Source organism: Dendrobates tinctorius, unplaced genomic scaffold, assembly GCF_039654945.1.
Source record: "Dendrobates tinctorius isolate UK_male_01 unplaced genomic scaffold, ASM3965494v1 ptg000036l, whole genome shotgun sequence".
Classification (NCBI taxonomy): domain Eukaryota; kingdom Metazoa; phylum Chordata; class Amphibia; order Anura; family Dendrobatidae; genus Dendrobates; species Dendrobates tinctorius.
The window spans coordinates 13,433,905-13,457,941 of record NW_027361704.1 but is presented as its reverse complement, the minus strand read 5'-3'; the positions used below and the strand labels follow the sequence as shown (position 1 = coordinate 13,457,941).

General features: G+C 41.5%; 1 protein-coding gene across 1 annotated transcript in view; it reads left to right on the top strand.

Annotated features, from left to right (window-relative positions):
* Positions 1-24,037, top strand: part of DOCK2 (dedicator of cytokinesis 2) — a 1,017,649-nt gene that overhangs the window by 107,777 nt on the left and 885,835 nt on the right. Inside the window, exon 7 of the mRNA XM_073573729.1 lies at positions 22,526-22,661. Within this exon, the coding sequence (XP_073429830.1) occupies positions 22,526-22,661 (136 nt within the window). The remainder of the gene's footprint in view (positions 1-22,525; positions 22,662-24,037) is intronic.

Genomic DNA, 24,037 nt, shown 5'->3' with positions numbered 1-24,037 from the left:
ATATCCTCCCAGTCTCACAACCCTAAACAGCATTTCAAAAGTTTCATTTCTCTACTCCATCACTCAGCACCCCCTCACTCTCCTCCCATTTCTGCTGAAGACCTAGCCTCTTTCTTTTCCCATCGGAGATCATCTATATTTTCTTGTCTCCCCACCCCTTCCAATGAGGAGTCCAAATAGTTTGGAAAAAATTAAATGGTTGTACAGGCAGAGCAAATAGATAGTCATGGTATGGCACAGCGCTCTGACAGCACTAGAGTAATTTTTTTTTATTATTACCATCCTTACTTAAAAATATTGAAATTCAGATGAAGTTGATAGAAAACCACAATCTGTGTCCTCCCAGCATTCCTCTGTAGGCATCTCAGTATTAATATCACTATTAGCATGATAGACTTCCCTTCTGTATTTCATGGTCTTCAGACCACACATATCACAACATGCTTCAATCGCAGGGTGTCACGTACCCACTTCTGAGCATGTGACTTAGATTAACCCTTGCAGGTGCAACCCTATCTCCTCTCACTCAGTCCAGCATTCAACCTCTGTTTTATGCTGCAGTGGGAGCATAAATCACACACTGACACAGACCACACACTCTTTCATACATGCTGCCACCACTCACCGAATACATGGGCGATGAGCCCCAGAAATATTGCTACTATTGTCTGCCAATTACCAGGGTCACACACTTTAAGGCTCTGGATTCTTTAGAGCATACAAGGTTCAACTTATTAAAGTTTCAAGCTTTAATAGAAAAGGTACAGTACTTACAATAAAAATATAGAAAATATGGAAATAAAAAGTGTCATACAAATATGCAAAACAGTGATAAAATAAAAGGGAGAAAACTTACAGAAATATCGAACTTTGCATTCTGGTATTCTGTCCCTGAGGGAGGGCAAAAAATGAACTGGAACACGTCAGCCTAGCTGCACTATCATTGTGAACATCTTTCTTTGTGTAAAGGCCTAATTTATAGATTTATGATAAAATGGATACGGTCTTAGGAGCGCAGGAAAGAGACTCAGACAAGAGATGGGGTTAAACCACAACGCGTTTCGACAGAGAATCCATCTTCATCAGGTGAAAGTTTTCAGTTCATTGGCATCTCTCTTAGAGTCAGAAGGTGTGAAATGTTTCCACTTTGTGTGTTCTCAGCAAGGCCCCCTGGGGAGACTGGAGACAGGAGACTGCCTTTCTCAGAATAACATACAGTATGTTGTGACCTTTGTGAGATCTGGAGTCTAGGGACAGATGTTAATTACTGTTGGTCATACGTCCATACATATTTCACTACACAGGGCAATAAATATTGCCTACGATTGAACAGTTCTGGATGACATTTTACAGTGTGAAACATTAATTAGGCATAAAAAAATTATTTGTCTATGACATAGTCGGTGGACACTTAGTAATCCCCCCAGTTACTGGAATATGAAGGTCTTAAGGTACATTTGTAGGAATCCAGATATTAAAACTCCAAAACAACAAAGATTATCTTTAAAGAAGAAACAGATTATTGAACAAATGTAAATAAGATATTCAACATTTAGCCTCCCTTGACAGAACAGAAGAACCATAATCGTGCTGTATCACAATACTAGAACAAGGGTAAAATGAAAATTCTTGATGCAATAACACAACTGCTCCACAATGAAAGTGAGCTGTACTACAATGCTGGGAACAGGATTAATTGTCCAGTGTCTGATGTCTGATTCCATCGAACATCAACTCCCTGCTGGTGATCATCAGCGATAAACTAAAACCAAGAATAAAAATGAAGGTTTTTTTATTTTTAAAGGTGTCTCTGTGCCAATATGTGAATTGTGACTCTCTCTTATTACAGTCTCCAAGTTCTGTTGGTGTCATCAGAACTTAATCTTAAATGCAGGTTGCTGAATGACTGCTGATGACCCTGAGGATTTAAAGACTGCTTTAAAGACTGGATTTTTTGTAGGCACCAATTGCATCTTGCTTTCTTACAAACACAAGCTCTGCAACTCCAGAACTCAACAAGCAGGTGTGCTTCAAAGCACCGCATTCACAGAAAAGCTCCATGATATGTTCCTCAGTGACTCTCGAAGCAAATTATTAATGGTCATTTTTGTGCCTTCGAAAGGGCAAAAGAGACTCTTTTGGAGTTGGCCCTACTGATTAACTTGCCTCCTTTGTGACAAGTGTCTGTGACACATTGGTTACAGCCTTTCTGTGCAATAAATGTGGCAAAGTCTCACGCTGAGTAGACATGGGATCTGTTTGTGCATCATTCTGTACCACTTTACAAAGAGGTAAAGTTTAGCCAACAGAAAAATAATTTACAGACATTCACGGCCTTTTTGCACATTGTGGGCAGCTGTGATCTTAATTTTCTCTTTCCCCCATGACGGCACTACGGAGAGAGGGATCCGCCCTCAGGGACAGGAAACCTACAGATTAAAAAGGCGGTACCTCTCTCCCACATCAGTTGGTTTCCTGTCCCTGACGGGGAACCTACAGCACGTACCTGGAAGTCGTTGCAGGATTCCGGGGACCGATCTAGACCGGCAATAAGGCAGCGGGGCTCCCTGCCTTGGCTGGGTCGAGGCCTTGAGCAGGCTCCCCCCCGAAGCACCACCATCGGGGTCGGCGGGCCTTGAGGGTGAGTGGGGAGAGGCAGAGAAGAATCCAGGATGTCTGCCGATCCCGGGAAAAAAAAAAAAATAAAAATAGGGGCCTCCTGCAGTATAGTGACGGCGGTCACTACAGGAGAGCCCAGCCGATCTGATAAGGGGCCGGGCAGGTGGCAGCGGTCACCAAGGGCCATACAGCAGAGCCTGCCATACCCGGGACGGGTAGCGGTGACGATTCAGGGGGAGTTAAAACATCAGTTCAGAGCCCTCCCTTTCGGGCTAGCCATTGCTCCAAGGGTATTTACAAAGGTAATGTCAGAGGTAATGGCCCATATAAGAGAGCAAAACATTCTGATAGTCCCATACCTGGACGATCTCTTAATAGGGGTCACCTCTCACCACTGCAAACAACAATTGGACATAGTCATGAGGTCCCTACTGAGTCTAGGGTGGATGCTGAACTTACCCAAGTCCAAACTCGTACTGAGTCAGGTACAGGAGTATTTGGGGATAACACTGGATTCAATCGAACAGAAATGTTATCTGCCGCAGGCAAAGGTTAAAAAAAGACACAAATGATAGCCTCCCCAAACACTATCCTGAGAAAAGCGATGTCACTGTTAGGATCCATGACAGCCTGCATGCCAGCAGTTTCATTGGGCTCAGAGCCATACTCGAGACTTACAATGGGAAATATTAAACGCAAACACTTCCCTACACAAGAATTTAGACATGCAGTTAAACATCTCACCAGAAACAAAACATTCCTTAACGTGGTGGACAATTCCAGCCAACCTATTCAAGGAGGTTCCTTGGACATTGCCTGCGACAAAGGTCCTAACTACAGACGCAAGCCCTTGGGGGTGGGGTGCACATCTAGACAACCAAGTGGCACAGGGGGCCTGGGACCAGGGAAGACAGTCCGCTTCCTCAAATATGAGGGAGCTGCTGGCAGTAAAACTAGCTCTCAATCATTTTCTGGACTCCCTTCGTAACCATCACACAAGGGTCTTCTTGGAAAACCAGGTAGTGGTGGCATACCTAAACCACCAGGGGGCACCAGATCTTGACCACTGATGGAGGTATCCATCTTCCACCTGGCAGAGCACAATCTAGAGTCCCTGACAGCCCTTCACATAAAAGGTGCAGAAAATCGAATGGCGGACTTTTTAAGCAGAACATGTCTAAAACAGGGGGAGTGGGAACTAAGCCAGCTAATCTTCAACCAGATCATGAAACTCTGGGGCCGGCCACAAATATACTTATTTGTGAACAGTCAGAACCGGAAGCTGGAAATCTTCTGCTCAATCGATCCCGGGGGGGTCCAGTAGCGCTAGATGCTTTCACGATACCCTGGGGTTATCAGCTGGCCTACGCCTTCCCACCAATATCTCTCATCCCCTTAGTACTGAGGAAAATACGGGAAGACAAGGCAATGGTAGTGGTAATAGCGCTTTCTGGCCACGGATAATTTGGTTCACCTGGCTGAGGAGAAGGTCTGTAACGGATCCCTGGGTTCTACCGGAAACTCCAGACCTGCTATCCCAGGGACCAGTGTATCACCCCCACATAAAAAATCTACACATGACAGCTTGGCTTTTGAGAGGGAACTCCTAAGTAACAAGGGCTTCTAGTCAAACTTGGTATCCACACTACTACAAAGTAGAAAGCCAGTAACCACCAAAGCATATGGCAAAGTCTGGAAGAAGTTCATGTCAGTGTCAGGCTCTTACCCAACGGGCGAAATCCCTGTAGCCAAGATTCTGGAATTCCTTCAGAGGGGGTTGGAAAAGGGGTTAGCTACCAGCACCTTAAAAGTACAGGTGGCGGCCTTGGGAGCTCTGTATAACCATGACCTAGCCAAAAATAGATGGATTATGAGATTCATTAGAGCCTCAAGTAGGTCCAGGCCGATCCCTCTACACACCACCCCCCCCTGGGATCTAAACCTGGTGCTAAACGCACTAACCAAATCTCCCTTCGAACCCCTAGCGGAGGCTCCCTTAAAAATATTGTCACTTAAGACTTCCCTCCTCGTAGCCTTAACTTCTGCCCGCCGTATTAGTGACATGCAAGTTCTGTCTGCCCACGCACCCTTCACGCAAATTCTGGATGATAGGGTAATTCTTAAAACCGACCCAGCATATCTCCCCAAGGTGTCGTCACAGTTTCATAGGACCCAGGACATTTCCCTACCCTCTTTTTGCCCCAATCCCAAAAACAAAACAGAAAAGGTGTTGCACACTTGATATGTAAAAAGATGCCTGGTCCAATATTTAACAACCACGAGGAAATTTAGGAAGGATAGGGCTCTGTTTGTTTGCTTTCAGGGTCCTCGGAAGGGTCAAAAAGCATCGAAGGCCACACTGGCGAGGTGGATAAGAGAATCCATCACTCTATCCTACTCCTCTTGCTGGGCGGCCATACCGGAGGACGTAAGGGCCCACTCAACCAGGGAAGTGGCATCATCCTGGGCAGAGAAAGCTGGCGCTAAAATAGATCAGATATGTAGAGCTGCCACTTGGTCTTCCCCCTCTACATTTTTCAAACATTACCGTCTAGACTTGACCTCCTCTTCAGATCTCACCTTTGGGAAAAGAGTTCTGGAAGCGGTGGTCCCTCCCTAGATGTACAATCTTTGTAATTCTCTCCGTGGTGTCGTCATGGGGGAAAGAGAAAATCGTAGTTACTTACCGATAACTGTATTTCTCTGATCCCATGATGGCACCCGTACATCCTCTCCCTTTCACACACATAGGTGTGCACATAAGAGTGAGTTAGAGTTATTACTTAGCCACGCGGTGCCTTTGTTAAGCTTAATTTGATTAATGTTGGATTTTTTTATATAACAGTTTGAGTTGCAGCTGAGAGTTCTGTGTAATGCTCTGTAAACCAACTGATGTGGGAGAGAGCTACCGCCTTTTTCATCTGTAGGTTTCCTGTCCCTGAGGGCAGATACCTCTCTCCGTGGTGCCGTCATGGGATCAGAGAAATACCGTTATCGGTAAGTAACTACGATTTTCTTGGTGGGAATTTTGGAAAGTTCCAAGTCGTAATTTAAAACCATCATTGTCCATATCTTGTAAAGAGAAAATCTGTTTCACAGGTTCGGGGTTAAATACGTTTATTGGCATTCCTATAACAGTGTTCATTACACCAGAACAAATTGTTTTTGGATGCTAAATTTGGATGTTCTTGGTAATATGTTTGGGTGAAGATGAAAAACCTTGTGCCACGGGTGTGTTGACAGTTACGGCCGGTGCACTCCTCTTTAAACTTTGTTTTGAACGAACATCCATCAGTTTGTTTGGTTGACCTCCAACTGTGATCTGCTTCTTTATAGAATTAAGCATCTCATGAGCATCTTGCACTTTACCCTTTATATGGACACGTGTGTCTTTGGTAGCCTATTTCTCATGGGCATAGAATCATAGAATCGTAGAGTTGGAAGGGACCTCCTGGGCCATGTGGTCCAACCCCCTGCTCAAAGCAGGATTTGCTAAATCATCCCAGTCAGATGTCTGTCCAGCCTCTGAAGACTTCCATTGAAGGAGAACTCACCACTTCTAATGGCAGCCTGTTCCACTCATTGATCACTCTAACTGTCAAAAAGTTTTTTCTAATATCTAATCTGTGTCTCCTCCCATTCAGTTTCATCCCATTGCTTCTAGTCTTTCCTTGTGCAAATGAGAATAAAGTTGATCCTTCTACAATGTGACAGCCCTTTAGATATTTGTAGACAGCTATTAAGTCTCCTCTCAGTCTTCTCTTTTGCAAACTAAACATTCCCAAATCCTGCAACCTTTTCTCATAAGACAGGGTTTGCAGACCGGTCACCATTCTGGTCGCTCTTTTCTGAACTTGCTCCAGTTTGTTGATGTCTTTTTTAAAATGTGGTGCCCAAAACTGGACACAATATTCCAGATGAGGTCTGACCAAAGAGGAGTAGAGGGAAATAATGACTTCATGTGATCTAGACTGTATGCTTCTGTTAATACATCCTAGAATTGCATTTGCCTTTTTTGCTCCTGCATCACACTGTTGACATCACATATTCAGTCTGTGATCTATTAGTATACCCAAGTCTTTTTCACATGTGCTGTCACTTGGCCCTATTCCTCCCATCTTTTAGGCTGAGCTTCAGACCTGCATCTGTTACACCTATTCTCTGATGGGCATCAAACGCATTTTGGTAATTGCTGGTGGGTAAATGACTAATCATTGTAGGCTGGATCCTGGATCAATTACCTCCTTTAGCCCCACTGTAATTAATCCTGTACATTCACATTCCTGCCGTCACCAAGCTCCTTTTCCTGATTACTTCATCCAACGATTCGCCCGCCATATTTCTGCTAAAAACCTGCACCTTTCCACCAGCAGCAGTGTAGAAAATCATGTTATTGTTTGCAAGGGTGTTTATGATTGCGGTAAAAAAAAATTCAACAGTATGTTGATGTGTACCCCCCAGGGAGAAATTTGTCAGCCCATACACTTACTGTATGGGCATTACAAGGAGACCTGCTCCTTTAAACTGGGAAAGCATTTTTCGGAGCCCATCCTCCACATTTCTTCTTTGGGGGATTGGAGTGTGTTCCAATTTTGGGCAGGCCTTGTATTCACTCCAAGGGCAAACTTTAGGTGACTGTAAAAAAACAAAATAATGGAACTTTGGTTACATATGGCCATCCAGTCTGTAGATTCAAAGGCTTTTGGGGTGCGTTTAACTTTGGCACAGGGCAGGCCTTGCATTCAATGCATGAGCAAACATTATGGGAGTAGCACATGAATAATGTGAACTATGGTTGCATGTGGCCATCCAGTACGTGGCTTCAAAGGCTTACTGGGGGGCATGCAACTTTGGTGCAGGGCAGGCCTTGGAATAAATGCATAAGCAAACAGTATGGGAGTACCAAATGAATACTGTGAACTATGGTTGTATGTGGTCATCCAGTATGTGGCTTCAAAGGGGTGCATGTAACTTTGGTGCAGGGCAGGCCTTGCATTCAATGCACAAGGAAACAGTATGGGAGTACTAAATGAACACTGCGAACTCTGGTTGCTTCCATGACGTCTGTTCAATGGGTTTTTGGGCTGCGTCCAAATTTTGGGCAACCCTGCCACTTACTGCTTATGCAATAACAGTATGAGAAACCCAAAGTTTAATAATAGGAACAATAAAGCATAGCCGGCTGATTGCTCTGTAAGAATAGTGAGGGCCGACTGCTGGCCCTCTAAAAATAGACTTTGTGACTTTTAGAGTCCCTCCTTCATAAATGAAACAGGATGTGTTTGATGTTGTATCACACACCACCTAGCCAAAGAAGGTTGTAAACTGCCAAAATGATATTCCCCAGTGAATGCATTTGTCTTGGTTGAAAGCAATGATAAAGTTGAAAAACGCATCAAAAACGCTACATGTGAACATAGCCCAAGTGGTTGAGGAACATTTTTGTTTTGGGTTAATTATTTTGCCTTATTTGAAAATCATTACCCTGGAAAGGATGTTCCTTAACCCCTTCACTACCAAGGGTGGTTTGCACGTTAACTACCGGGCCAATTTTTACAATTCTGACCACTGTACCTTTATGAGGTCATAACTCTGGAACGCTTTCATGGATCCTGGTGATTCTGACATTGTTTTCTCGTGACATATTGTACTTCATGTTCGTGGTAAAATTGCATTCAAATAACTTGCGTTTATTTGTGAAAAAAACGGAAATTTGGCGAAAATTTTGAAAATTTCGCAATTTTCCAACTTTGAATTTTTATGCCCTTAAATCACAGCGATACGGCACACAAAAAACTTAATACATAACATTTCCCACATGTTTACTTTACATCAGCACAATTTTGCAACCAAAATTTTTTTTTGCTAGGAAGTTATAAGGGTTAAAATTTGACCAGCGATTTCTCATTTTTGCAACACCATTTTATTTTTAGGGACCACTTCACATTTGAAGCCACTTTGAGGGGTCTATATGATAGAAAATACCCAAAAGTGACACCATTCTAAAAACTGCACCCCTCAAGGTGCTTAAAACCACATTCAAGAAGTTTATTAACCCTTTAGGTGCGTCACAGGAATTTTTTGAATATTAAAAAAAAATGAACATTTAACTTTTTTTCACAAAAAAAATACTTCAGGTTCAATTTTCTTTATTTTACCAAGGGTAACAGGAGAAATTGGACTGCAAAAGTTATTGTGCAATTTGTCCTGACTACGCTGATACCTGATATGTGGGGGGGAACCACTGTTTCGGCGCATGGCAGAGCTCAGAATGGAAGGAGCGCCGTTTGACTTTTTCAATGCAAAATTGGCTGGAATTCAGATCGGACGCCATGTCACGTTTGGCGAGCCCCTGATGTACCTAAACAGTGGAAACCCCCCCAAGTGACCCCATTTTGGAAACTAGACCCCCCAAGGAACTTATCTAGATATGTGGTGAGAACTTTGAACCCACAAGGGCTTCACAGAAGTTTATAACGTACAGCGGTACAATTAAAAAATCATATTTTTTCCACAAAAATGATCTTTTCACCCACAATTTTTATTTTTCCAAAAGTAACAGGACCCTAAAAGTTTTTGTGCAATTTGTCCTGAGTACGCTGATACCCCATATGTGGGTGTAAATGACTATTTGGGCGCATAGCAGAGCTCGGAAGGGAAGCAGCGCCATTTGACGTTTTTGGCTAGAATTGAGATCGGACACCATGTCGCGATTGGAAAACCCCTGATGTACCAAAACAGTAGAAACCCCCCACAAATGACACCATTTTGGAATCTAGACCCCCCAAGGAACTTATCTAGATGTGTGGTGAGAACTTTGAACCCCAAGGGCTTCACAGAAGTTTATAACGTACAGCAGTACAATTAAAAAATCATATTTTTTCCACAAAAATGATCTTTTCACCCTCAATTCTTATTTTTCCAAAAGTAACAGGACCCTAAAAGATATTGTGCAATTTATCCTGAGTACGCTGATACCCCACATGTGGGTGTAAACCACTATTTGGGCGTATGGCAGAGCTCGGAAGGGAAGCAGCGCCATTTGACGTTTTTGGCTGGAATTGAGATCGGACACCATGTCGCATTAGGAAAGCCCCTGATGTACCAAAACAGTAGAAACCCCCCACAAATGACACCATTTTGGAAACTAGACCCCCCAAGGAACTTATCTAGATGTGTGGTGAGCACTTTGAACCCCCCAGTGCTTCACTGAAGTTTATAACGTCCGGGCGTGAAAATAAAAAAATCGTATTTTTTCCACAAACATGATCTTTTAGTCCCCATTTTTTTATTTTCCCAAGGGTAACAGGAGAAATTGGACCCCAAAAGTTGTTGTCCAATTTGTCCTGAGTACGCTGATATCTCATATGTGGGAGAAAACTACTGTATGGGCACACGTCGGGGCTCGGAAGGGAAGTAGTGACGTTTTGGAATGCAGACTTTGATGGAATGGTCTGCGGGTGTCATGTTGCGTTTGGAGAGCCCCTGATGTACCTAAACAGTGGAAACCCCCCACAAGTGACCCCATTTTGGAAACTAGACCCCCTAATGAACTTATCTAGATGTGTGGTGAGCACTTTGAACCCCCCAGTGCTTCACAGAAGTTTATAACGACCGGGCGTGAAAATAAAAATATCGTATTTTTTCAACAAACATCATCTTTTAGTCCCCATTTTTTTTATTTTCCCAAGGGTAACAGGAGAAATTGGACCCCAAAAGTTGTTGTCCAATTTGTCCTGAGTACGCTGATATCTCATATGTGGGAGAAAACTACTGTATGGGCACACGTCGGGGCTCGGAAGGGAAGTAGTGACGTTTTGGAATGCAGACTTTGATGGATTGGTATGCGGGTGTCATGTGCGTTTGGAGAGCCCCTGATGTACCTAAACTATTGAAACTCCCCACAAGTGACCCCATTTTGGAAACTAGACCCCCCACGGAGCTTATCTAGATGTGTGGAGAGCACTTTGAACCCCCAAGTGCTTCACAGAAGTTTATAACGCCTGGGCGTGAAAATAAAAAAAAACATTTTTTTCCGCAAAATTATATTTTTGCCCCCAGTTTTTTATTTTCCTAAGGGTAACAGGAGAAATTGGACCCCAAAAGTTGTTTTGTAATTTGTCCTGAGTAGGCTGATACCCTACATGTGGGGGTAAAACACTGTTTGGGCACATGGCAGAGCTTGGAAGGGAAGGAGCACCATTTGACTTTTTCAACGCAGAATTGGCTGGAATTGAGATCAGACGCCATGTTGCCTTTGGAGAGCACCTGAGGTGCCCAAACAGTGGAAACCCCCAATTATAACTCCAACCCTAACCTCAACACACCCCTAACCCTAATCTGAGCCCTAGCCCTAGCCCTAACCCTAGCCCTAACCCTACCCTAACCCTAACCCTAGCGGGAAAATGGAAATAAATACATTTTCTTTTAGTTTTATTATTTTTCTCTAACTAAGGGGGTGATAACGGGGGGTTTGATTTACGATTTATGGTGGTTTTTATGTTTGGCGGCTGTCGCACGCTAAAAGACGCTTTTTATTGTAAAAATAGTTTTTGCATCACCACATATTGTGAGCTATAATTTTTCCATATTTTGACCCACCGAGTCATGTGAGGTCTTATTTTTTGCGGGACGAGTTGACGTTTTTATTGGTACCATTTTCGGGCACGTGACATTTTTTGATCGCTTTTTATTCCGATTTTTGGGATGCAGAATGAACAAAAACCAGCTTTTCATGAATTTCTTTTGGGGGGTGCGTTTACACCGTTCCGCGTGCGGTAAAATTGATAACGCATTTTTATTCTTCGGGTCAGTACGGTTACAGCGATACCTCATTTAGGTCGTTTTTTTATGTTTTGTCGGTTTTTTGCAATGAAAACAATTTTATATAAAAAATAATTATTTTTGTATCGCTTTATTCTGCGAGCTATAACTTTTTTATTTTTTTGCGGATGATGCTGTATGGTGGCTCGTTTTTTGCGGGACAAGATGACGTTTTCAGTGGTACCATGGATATTTATATGCGTCTTTTTGATCGCGCGTTATTGCACTTTTTGTTCGGTGGTATGATAATAAATCATTATTTTTTGCTTCGTTTTTTATTTTTATTTTTTAAGGGGTTCGCTAAAGGGGTTAACTAATGGGACAGTTTTATAGGGCAGGTCATTACGGACGCGGCGATACCAAATATGTGTACTTTTATTGTTTTGTTTTTTTTTTATTTTCAAAAAATGGATTTATTGGGGAATATTTTTTTTTTTTTTTAACTAATTTATTTAGCGATTTTTTTTAAATTATTTTTAACACTTTTTTTTTTTTTTTTTTTACTTTATTACCTTGTCCCAGGTGGGACATCACTGTCCTGTGACAGATCGCTGATCTGTCACATCACAGATCACTGTGACAGATCAGCGATCTGTCACAGGCACTGCTGCAGACTTCCTCATGCCTGCGCTTTGCAGGCACTGAGGAAGCCAGCTTCCTCAGGCCCCCGAAGGCCCCCGTCGCCATCTTGGATTCGGGGGCCTGGAGGAAGGGAGTCCCCCGCAGCAGCGCTGCACATTGCGCTGCCGTGGGGGGCTCAGGGAAGCACGGAGGGAGCCCCCTCCCTGCCGATGCTTCCCTTTAACCCCCGGTACACCGCGATCGCGTTTGATCGCGGTGTGCAAGGGGTTAACGTGTCGGGGGCGGTCCGTGACCGCCCCTGACACATTGTGCCGGGTGTCAGCTATGATAATTAGCTGACACTCGGCCGCGATCAGCGGCGCTCACCACGTGGGCGCCGCTGATCGCGATGACGTAATATTCCGTCCATGGTAATTAGGTCCATGGTCACATGGACGGAATATTACGTCAATTGTAGGTAAGGGGTTAACATGTATCCCAGGAAAATCTATTTTGGTTTTGTTTTTATGTGTTTTTTGGTGCGCCTGTAAAAATGGCGTAAGACTCTGACAACATTGTTCACAGCTGCGACCTGGGAGTCAGAAATGCTTCTGAGGGCATTCCCCATGATGTTCCCATGTCATTTCAGCACTGTTTCCATCATTTTCAGACATTTTTAGACTTTAGAAGGACCCCCAGGGGATGTCCCAGTAAAAATGTTCATTTTTCACACAAACTTACATTGGGCTCTTTGCACGGGTCGAGTACCCGAGTATTCCAATTTGCTCAACCCGAGCAACGATCACCCTAGCATTTAAGTGCTCGCTCATCACTAACATTAAGACAACTTCCCCCCAAAAAACACATTTTTTGGTGATCATCTTGCAGACACACTCCAAATACAAAGTAATGAAGATTATTGTCCCTGCCAACTTGTCACGTGCAATTATCTGTACCTGGATTGCGCCATTCGCACAATTGCTAGATAAAGATACGCTATTTGTTAAAATAATAGAAAATTATGATTTTTTTTTTCAATTGCCTTGCTGACACACTCCAAATGCGGAGTAATGAAGATGATTGCTCCTGCTAAATTGTCACGTACGATTATCTCTACCCAGATTGCGCCAGTCGCACAACTGCTAGACAAATATTTAGGAAAACAGCAGAGAGCTGCAGCATGTGCTTGCAATGATCAGAACACCCTGGTGCCTGCCTTTCACCCACCTACCCTTCCTCCTATTAAATCTCTCCCTACTAAATCTCCACCTAATAAGCAATCTTGACAGCCTTCAGCTTGTAAGGCTGGTTTCACACTTGTTTTTTTGCGCTGCGTTTTTGCACATAAATGCGCATGCGTTTTTTCCCTATACTTAACATGGGTGCGCACAGTCATGCATTTGTACACGTTTGCATGCACATGCGTTTTTTGTAGTGTGCGCTCGGGCGCACAAAATGCATCCCGTTGCATTTTTTGTGCGTCCGACCTGTCTCAAAAAAATGCATGCGCACAAAATTCACCTAAAAACACATTAGTCTATGGGTGCCCTGACGTGCGCATGGTCATGCACATGTCAACGCAAAAAAACATGCAGTTTTTTGTAAAAACCATGTGCAAAAAAAACAAGAAAACGCATAAAAACGCATGATGCATTTTTTATGCGCGTTTGCACTGCGTACGCAGCGCAAAAAACGCAAGTGTTTGAAAGTAGCCTAACAGAGCTGGAATAAATAACACTCACTGTAACTTTCTATCACTGTCTCTATACTCCTTTCACTCTCCCTACATTGAAACTACGCTCTCCCTACGCTGTTTCCGGCTGCAATGTGCACAAGCCTTAAAATAGTCCCTATGAAGCAGCAAAGTCAGCCAATCACAGTAATGCCACACCAAAGATGGCACCAGCATTACTGTGATTGGCCAGCCCAGCATGTTCATTAGCTGCAAATAAAGCGCCAAACATGCTGGGTAGGTCACTCGAATATACTGAAGCGAATACCTAATTACTCTCCAAGTAAGGAATGGCCCGAGCACCGTACTATTCGTGCGACTAAAGAATAGTGGCGAATGTATTTGCTCATCACAAATTAATGACGAAAAAGTCATCATAACAAAGAAAATAAGTTTTTATATATTTAATATCTGTTCCGTTCTTGAAATATCATGCATTCAACTTAGTCAAAAGTGTGGTTGTGAATCATTTCTTTCTGAAGTATATTCAAAACATGAAGTATCAAAAAACCAAAACCGTGCTTCTACATATAGTCTGCAGGTCTTTCCAAGAAAAAATAAACCAAGGGAGAAAGGAGAAAGGGTTTGATAAAGTAACATTTGTGGATGGATAGTGTCTCCATGCATCTTTGTGGCAGAGAATTACCAACTGTCACCACAATGGGGAGACAGAGTGCAGAGATAGTTGTGGAGAAATTTAGTCAATTAAAGAAAGTAAAGACCCATATAGGTTATACCTAGTGGTCCCAGATAAATGGTGAAAAAGAAAATAAACAAATGAAGGTACAATGAGAAAAATAAGGGAAGATATGAAGCAATATAATGAGACTGGAAACACAATGAAAAAACAATAGTAAGTCCGGGGAGAATAAGAGCAAGTAAACCTGTACCTGTAGATGAGTCGGTCAGCGGGATCCAGGTGTTTTGTTATGCTCATGAGGTGAGTACTGTGCTGGGCCGCCACGTTTAAGTATTGGTTAGGCGCCATCATATCCGGTCATGGTATCTGGCATGCATGAAGGTGGTGTCTCAGAGTGTAAAGACTCAAAAGGAAAATAGAAAGCTGCATGTGAGCAAAGAGAGCCCGAAGTGCCAAATGAGGAGACGTACGTGTGTATGCACCGGTCACAATAACATGCGAAAGGAAAAGGAATAAAAAATAGGAAAAAGATGAAGAAAAGGCAAGATAAAAAAGATTAAAAATAAGAGGCAAGGGGGAGAAAAATGAAAGGGAAAGAAGGAAGGGAAAAAGGAGGCGAAAAGGGAAACAGGGACTCTAAAAGTATGTGGAAAGATGACAGGGATGTAGAAAAGAAAAAAGTAAAAAGAGGAAGGAGAAAAAATTTTAAAAAATTAAAAAGGGGGGTGTCCCCACGTTTGGAAGCTACATCTGAGAGTAGATAGTCAAATCATTATGTGATCTAAAAGAAATCAAGAGAACAAAGTTAGCAAGTTAATACTTTTCAAGAAAAAGTGTTATATGTCTATCTTTATAACCTATAAGTGAGAAATAGCTGATATATGTTAAGTTAATGATGATTTTGTATTCTTTATTCATACCTCTTAGATGAAGTGTATGGAGAGCAAAAATCCTGAACACCTCTTTCTCTGAGTTTCCGAATCGTATCCCCACCTCGTCTTGATACAGTAACATTTGCCAGTACCTGAAATTAGAGTTGGGCCACAGAGTGGCCTGCGGAGGTAAAATGTGAGGAATCTGGTAGCATTGTGCATTTGCAAAGAATTGTTGACTTATGTTGAGAAGTGCAGTCTCAGATATGTTGGGTGGTTGCATTTACATTTGTGTAAGTAAATGACATATGAGGAGTCACATGTATATGACTGTCGAGACCCGTAGAAGCGCACTTTTTGCGCAAAAAGGCTGTTGTCCAGTGCGGCTTCTCTGGGGGCTTCCCTGCTTTGTTTTTATGTAAACCACAATAAAGGACATTGAATGGGACGGTGAGTGCCTTGCTTCTTCTTATACATTGTATTTTGACATTGCCTTGGTCTCTTCATTAACTTGGCACCCATAAGTCCCTGGAGTCAAAGCTGTTTAATTTTCCAGGAATAGTGAAGCTGTGCCGGTCATCTGTGTCTTCTTGCAGGAAATATGAGTAATTTTCTAATGTTCTAAGTCCAGGTCTGGCTGCCCCACCCCATTACGTTTGTACAGCAATGAGCTTGTCGTGCTGCATTTTCCCCTCCTCCCCATTCTCTCTCATCCTGTGTAATTCTATCCCACTCCCCTTCCCTTCAGCTGTTGTTCACATTTAGGGCTTAGGACCAGTTTAATCCAGTTAGTCTCCAGCCACAAGGTTCTTTGTCTGCTCAAACTCAAGTTTAATAACACACATTTATCCTAGAGACCAGAAACATTTATTTTCAGAATCGGCATAATTTAGGCTACACACAGCAACATTTTGCAGCCTGTGCATCCATCAGGAACCAAGAAAAATGTTTCTGCCTCCCAGTAACACACAGATAGGTCATGTTTTATCTCAAACAACAGATTATTTTGTAAGAGAAAATATGATACCCCTGGTGTCACTCTGTGAGCCCCTTGGTTAGAGATATGGCAAGTAGAAATTTGAATAACTTTTAAAAAAGCGGGCGTATATCCCCTAGCTCAGCCCACCTAATGAGGTCAGCAAGAGAAATGCATAAATCTCAGACGCTCCATGAGCAAGTTGTCATTTGCCCGGAGAACCAGCTAACATGAGGCTGCAATGATGTACCATTTACCTTTGGATGATTCTCCTCCCCTTTATCAACACATCATATCTGTGACTGAGATAGAGTAAGCTTCGTATCGTAATCCCTTTTTATTTGTATCTGTTTGTATATACTGCATTCTGTCTCTATTTTTGTAGTATCTTTGTATTTTTGTAAACACTGCCTATCTTTTCTGGAGTAAACTTAAAAAATTACTAGTTTTGTTTTCCTTGCTCTATGATCTAACCGACATACTCAACGTGCCTAAACACGCTATCTGTCGGGTTCGTTCCTGACAAGATATAGGCTTTGGCATCAAACGAGGATCTAGTGGCAGCGAAGCATTGTGGTGGTATTGGGCAACCCTGGCAGTGACGAATCGGAGGTTTGTGTGTATTTCCTGCCTGAGACTGGAGATACCACCCTCCCTGCAGAGTGCCCAATATCCAAGACACAACCAGGCAGCCTTTCCGGTGACTACTTAACCTAGGTGTAGTTCCCTGACTGACCTCAGTGTAAGGGGTGCGCCAGAGAGCTGCAAGTTCATAACTGGAACTGAAAGTAGAAACACAAGTTGTGGGGATTTATATATAATCCAATCATATATATAATATATAAATTCCTGACAACTGGGGGGCAAACAACTTCCCCCCGAATCCCTGACACTAACCTTCTAATTAGTTCTTGAAATGCCATCTCTGTCAGATGTTCATTTCACCATCTGCAGAATAAGCAGATTTTAGCCAAGATGTTTTAGCTGTACATCACCTATGCTGTGTATCACTGAGGCCAACATCATCTTCCTTTAAAGACATTACCTCCATGGCACCCCTGTCTGTTTTACTGGTCTGGGCTAACAGAGAATCATCATCATCATCATTGTCACACCTAATTTTTCTCATAGTTGCTTTTGTGTTGGAAATGGCCTGAGCTCCTTGAAGTCCCTGTTGCATTCCCACTTTAAGAATTGCTGTTGCTCAGAGTGCTATAACCACTGCCAGTGCCACTACTACCACCATAGTAGACCCATGTCATCTGAGCACAAAAGCTGACTACTCATCTCTAGTAATAAAGCAACTGAAAGAGGTTGTTCTGGTGTAGTATATACCCGAACCCCCAGTATGAAGTGGGTTTGATAACTACGGGCAGAAGGAACAGGTGTCATTCACATAATTGAATTTCTGCTATGTATAACATGGATTGAGCAGAACGCTGACTCCAGCTCATGATGTCACTGTAAGAGCATACATTATTCTGCTGTAATTGAGATGAGTGATGTAACAGATATTCTTTTATGCCTTTCTCTTCCTCTCCACTAATATGCTTGCTTGGGGCAACAGAGGTCATGTGTGACCTTTGTTTAGTACTACTACTATTGGGACAGGTGCTTGCAGGAGTGCTGCTACTAAAGGCTGGCACATTTTTTTCTGTTGTATGTTTTTTATCTCTATTACACCACTATGTGCAAAGGCAATAAGATTTTTTGTCTAACATACATTTTAGATACAAGTATATATATATATATATATATATATATATATATATATATATATATATATATACAGTCATATGTAAAAGTTTGGGCACCCCTATTAATGTTAACCTTTTTTCTTTATAACAATTTTGGTTTTTGCAACAGGTATTTCAGTTTCATATATCTAATAACTGATGGACTCAGTTATATTTCTGGATTCAAATGAGGTTTATTGTACTAACAGAAAATGTGCAATCTGCATTTAAACAAAATTTGACCGGTGCAAAAGTATGGGCACCCTTATCATTTTCTTGATTTGAACACTCCTAACTACTTTTTACTGACTTCCCGAAGCACTAAATTGGTTTTGTAACCTCATTGAGCTTTGAACTTCATAGCCAGGTGTATCAAATCATGAGAAAAGGTATTTAAAGTGGTCACTTGCAAGTAGTTCTCCTATTTGATTCTCCTATGAAGAGTGGCATCATGGGCTCCTCAAAACAACTCTCAAATGATCTGAAAACAAAGATTATTCAACATAGCTTTTCAGAGGAAGGATACAAAAAGTTGTCTCAGAGATTTAACCTGTCAGTTTCCACTGTGAGGAACATAGTAAGGAAATGGAAGAACACAGGTACAGTTCTTGTTAAGCCCAGAAGTGGCAGGCCAAGAAAAATATCAGAAAGGCAGAGAAGAAGAATGCTGAGAACAGTCAAGGACAATCCACAGACCACCTCCAAAGACCGACAGCATCATCTTGCTGCAGATGGTGTCACTGTGCATCGGTCAACAATACAGCGCACTTTGCACAAGGAGAAGCTGTATGGGAGAGTGATGCGAAAGAAGCCGTTTCTGCAAGCACGCCACAAACAGAGTCGCCTGAGGTATGCAAAAGCCCATTTGGACAAGCCAGTTACATTTTGGAAGAAGGTCCTGTGGACTGATGAAACAAAGATTGAGTTGTTTGGTCATACAAAAAGGCGTTATGCATGCGCTGTATTGTTGACCGATGCACAGTGACACCATCTGCAGCAAGATGATGCTGCAGGTCTTTGGAGGTGGTCTGTGGATTGTCCTTGACTGTTCTCACCATTCTTCTTCTCTGCCTTTCTGATATTTTTCTTGGCCTGCCACTTCTGGGCTTAACAAGAACTGTACCTGTGTTCTTCCATTTCCTTACTATGTTCCTCACAGTGGAAACTGACAGGTTAAATCTCTGAGACAACTTTTTGTATCCTTCCCCTGAAAAGCTATGTTGAATAATCTTTGTTTTCAGATCATTTGAGAGTTGTTTTGAGGAGCCCATGATGCCACTCTTCATAGGAGAATCAAATAGGAGAACTACTTGCAAGTGGCCACCTTAAATACCTTTTCTCATGATTTGATACACCTGGCTATGAAGTTCAAAGCTCAATGAGGTTACAAAACCAATTTAGTGCTTCAGGAAGTCAGTAAAAAGTAGTTAGGAGTGTTCAAATCAAGAAAATGATAAGGGTGCCCATACTTTTGCACCGATCAAATTTTGTTTAAATGCAGATTGCACATTTTCTGTTAGTACAATAAACCTCATTTGAATCCAGAAATATAACTGAGTCCATCAGTTATTAGATATATGAAACTGAAATAGCTGTTGCAAAAAACAAAATTGTTATAAAGAAAAAAGGTTAACATTAATAGGGGTGCCCAAACTTGTACATATGACTGTATGTGTGTATATATATATATATATATATATATATATATATATATATATATATATATATATATATATATATATAATATAGCTCAATGTGTGTGTGTGTGTGTGTGTGTGTATATGTATGAATGTATGTCCGTGATTGGCATCCGCACCGTCGCAGCTGCAGCCACAAAATTTGGCACAGTCACATGTCTGGACCCCAAGAGCGTCATAGGCTATGTTGTGAGGCGAAATTTTAACCCCGCGTTCCAATTCACCAAACAATTTTGCCACTAGGTACATAATGGGGCAAAAGTGTATGGATGTATTGGCATCTGCACCGTCGTAGCTACAGCCACAAAATTTTGCACAGTCACACGTCTGGACCCTGAGAGCATCATAGGCTATGTTGTGAGGCAAAATTTTAACCCCGCGTGTTCTAATTCACCAAACAATTTTGCCCCAATCTACATAATGGGGAAAAAGTGAAAGGAAAAGTGTTGGAGGCAAATTGACAGCTGCCAGATGTGAACAAGGGGGACTTAAAGAATGAGAGCGATGGCGCCAAAGAGTATATACCGTAGAGTTGCTAAGGTGAGGCCCTGACATGGTATACTCGCCACACACGGGGATATGAACACACACACAAAATGCACCACACACTACCACGTGCTTCAACACATATACCACCCTCAGCACACATTTCACCACACATACACCAACCTCGCCACATAAGTCGACACACAAAAGTCGCCACTCAAAACTCGCCACGCTGTCCCAGAGCTGTTTAAAAGATGAAAAATGAGCTGTGATTGGTTGCTATCAGCAACAGTTTTCTTTGTAGACAGTTGTGATAACTGAGGCCTATTATTCTTATCATTTCTGTGATGCTATCATCCTTCTGTAAAGCTGAAAATAACACAATTTATTACCGTGTCAACACAGACCACCCTCTGACACAGACTGCATGGGGAGCCCAGTATCACAGAGGATAGGATTAGATACACTGCTCAGCAGTCAGTATCACACAGGAGAGGATTAGACACATGGCTCAGCAGGCAGTATCACACAGGATAGGATTAGATACACAGCTCAGCAGTCAGTATCACACAGGAGAGGATTAGACACATGGCTCAGCAGGCAGTATCACACAGGATAGGATTAGATATGCATCTCAGCAGTCAGTATCACACAGGATAGGATTAGATACGCAGCTCAGCAGTCATTATCACACGGGATAGGATTAGATACACAGCTCAGCAGTCAGTATCACACAGGATAGGATTAGATACACGGCTCAGCAGACAGTATCACACAGAATAGGATTAGATACACTGCTCTGCAGTCAGTAAAACACGATAGGATTAGATACACGGTTTTTATGTGCAATATAATCATTATAATTTGTTATAACTAACCACAGTTGGTTACTATGCGTGTATGTGTATGTGTGTGTGTGTGTGTATATATATATATATATATGTGTAATTTATATTACACATGTTTGGTTATACACATAATTATTTTGTTTGTGTGTATTGGAATGACAGAAAAAAAACTGAGAAAAATGGCAAATTGGAAATTACTTCATGCAAAATCTCCAAAAAAATGGGCTGGACAAAATTGCTGGTGCCTTTCCAGAATTGTGGGTAAGCAACTCTGTTTAAAGCATGTGATGCAAACCCACCTGTGGCAAGTAACAGATGCTGCAATATGAAAAAAACACCTTAAACCAGATGAAAAAGGAAGACTCAATCTTTGCATTGTGCATCTGTTTGCCACACTAAGGGTGTGTGCATACGCTGCGGATTCTGCTGCAGATCCGCAGCGGTTTTGGTCCTGCGGGTCCGCAGTACCATTAAAATCAATGAAAAATGAAAACCGCTGTACGGACAGTGCAAATTTTTCCGCGGGGATTTGCTGTGGTTTCAAAACTGCAGCATGTCAATTCTTTGAGGGGATTCCACTGTGGCTTGGCACCTGCTCCATGGCAGGTGTCAAACCTCAGGGGAAAACCGAAGGCTAAACCGCGGAAAAACTGCATTTAAACTGCAGGTCTTTTGACCTGCGGATTTACCTGCGGTTTTTGACAAATCCGCGTGGAAAAATGCGCAGGACAATCTGCAGCGTGTGCACACAGCCTAAGCATGGAGAACAGAAAAAGGAAAAGAGAACTCTCTGAGAACTTGAGAACTGAATTTGTTGAACAATATCAACAATCTCAAGGTTACAAGTTTCAAGGATCAAGCACGAATCTTTTGTGAAACGCGCGTCGCGTGTCTGGTGGGTTAGTTATTAACCAAAAGTACATTATGAATGATTGTTGTTGCATCGCTTTTAACTGTGGAATATTCTTTAATATACATATGGTCACTTATACTGATTGTATATTGTAAACACAACCTTATTGCATTATGCTTATACAATTGCTCAGTTTCTAATTATTATCCTATTAAAAGGAAACTCTGCTTTGAGGTCCCTTCAGTTACTCACCCACTAATGTGTCTTTGTCTGTATTCTGAATATCTATCAACATTTTATACTTTGTACTCAATAAAGCTTAACATTTTTAACTAAATAGTAATGATTTCAGTCTTGGCATTTTTTTGTGTAAGGTTTAGTTTTATTATTTGAACGTTAACAATAGTCATGTTATAGCCGGAACCTACAGGGAAATTAAATCTTGTTATAGTAACATCCTTGTATATCATGGGGAAAATTGTATACAACTTTTAATAAGTAAAAATGTAAATGCTAATATAAAATCACACAGTATTGATAGATTAATTGCAAAACGCTTCCTAAATTTCAACTCTACACAGGAGTAAGTTCAATGTAATTTATAGAATGTCTACTATTTGCTTTCTTTGGCAAAATAAAATGTGAAATAAGGTGTATTAATTGCAATTTTATTTAACTGCAGAATTCTTAAGCTTGATTTGATTGTACGAGATGAAGATGGCAATATCTTGGATCCTGACAAAACAAGCGTTATTAGCTTTTTCCATGCCCACAAAAAAGCTACAGAAAATATCACAGAACGTATCAAGGAAGAAACAGTAAGTAATTATATTAGGATCCTTTGATTTTGAAAGTGAACTGTTTATTTAACTTATATTTTTTTTTTTTTTACTTAGTCCAGCTATTACTAACATTCAAAGAAGTTATCAAACTTTTTGAAAAAGTTGGATTTCAAAACTGTACTCATCTCGTCAATGTCCCACCAGTTAAGCAGCGATGCGCTGGAAGGCACATGCAAGAATTTGATTGCAAGTTGTGTGTATGGGCATGTGCATGTGTGTGTGTGTGTGTGTGTGTGTGTGTGTGTATATATATGTGTGTGTGTGTGTGTGTGTGTGTGTGTATGTGTATATATATATATATATATATATATATATATATATATATATATAATATACTGTATATATTTTAGTTCAAATACCACCAAGGACAACATCTGCAAGGAGTTTGTATGTTCTCCCCGTGTTTGCATGTGTTTCCTCCGGATACTCCGGCTTACTCCCACATTCCAAAAGACATACTAATAGGGAATTTAGATTGTGAGCCCCAATAGGGACAGCGATGATAATGTGTGCAAACTTTAAAGTGTAGTTGAATATGTTGGCGCTATTTAAATTAAAAAAAATTTATATATATTTTTTTTTTCTTCTATTCTTCTTATTTTTATTTTATTGTGCTAGTTTGGTTTTTTGGTTTCTTAAAAGGAACCTCTCAGCAGGATTGTGAACAGTAACCTACAGACAGTGTCAGGTCGGCGCTGTTATACTGAATAAAATGACATCTTGGTTGATGAAATCCGTCTTGTGGTTGTTTAATCTTTATTTTCACTTTTGAGTTAATGATATGCTTGTGCTCTGGGGCGTCCTGTGGGGGGTCTTCGTGTGGTGCTCTGATTAGATATTTGTGTATGGCTTCTGACAGCTCACTGATCCCTCAGTGTCCTACCCCCTAGTTTACATAATAAATACTATATATAGCTTGTAAAAGAAAAAACCCTTCTGCAGGCAAGTCCTGGCATTGGCACCTGCGCTGCAGCATGATCACATATCTATTGTACGTATAATTATTTTGAATGATCTTATCCTTTATATTATTAAAAAAAATTCATTTGAAATTTTTTTTTCAAGCTATATATAATAATTAGTATGTAAACTAGGAGGCCGCTCACTGACCTGTCAGAAGCCATATACCATAGATGAATATGTAAGCAGAGCACCACATGAAGACCCCTAACAGGACCGCCCCGAAGCACGAGCATATTAATGCAAAACTGGAAATTAAGATTAACCCCTTCACGCCGCAGCCCATTTTCGTTTTTGTGTTTGTTTTGTGCTCCCCTGCTTCCCAGAGCCATAACTTTTTTTATTTTTCCATCAATATGGACATGTAATGTTGTTTTTTTGGCATGAGTTGC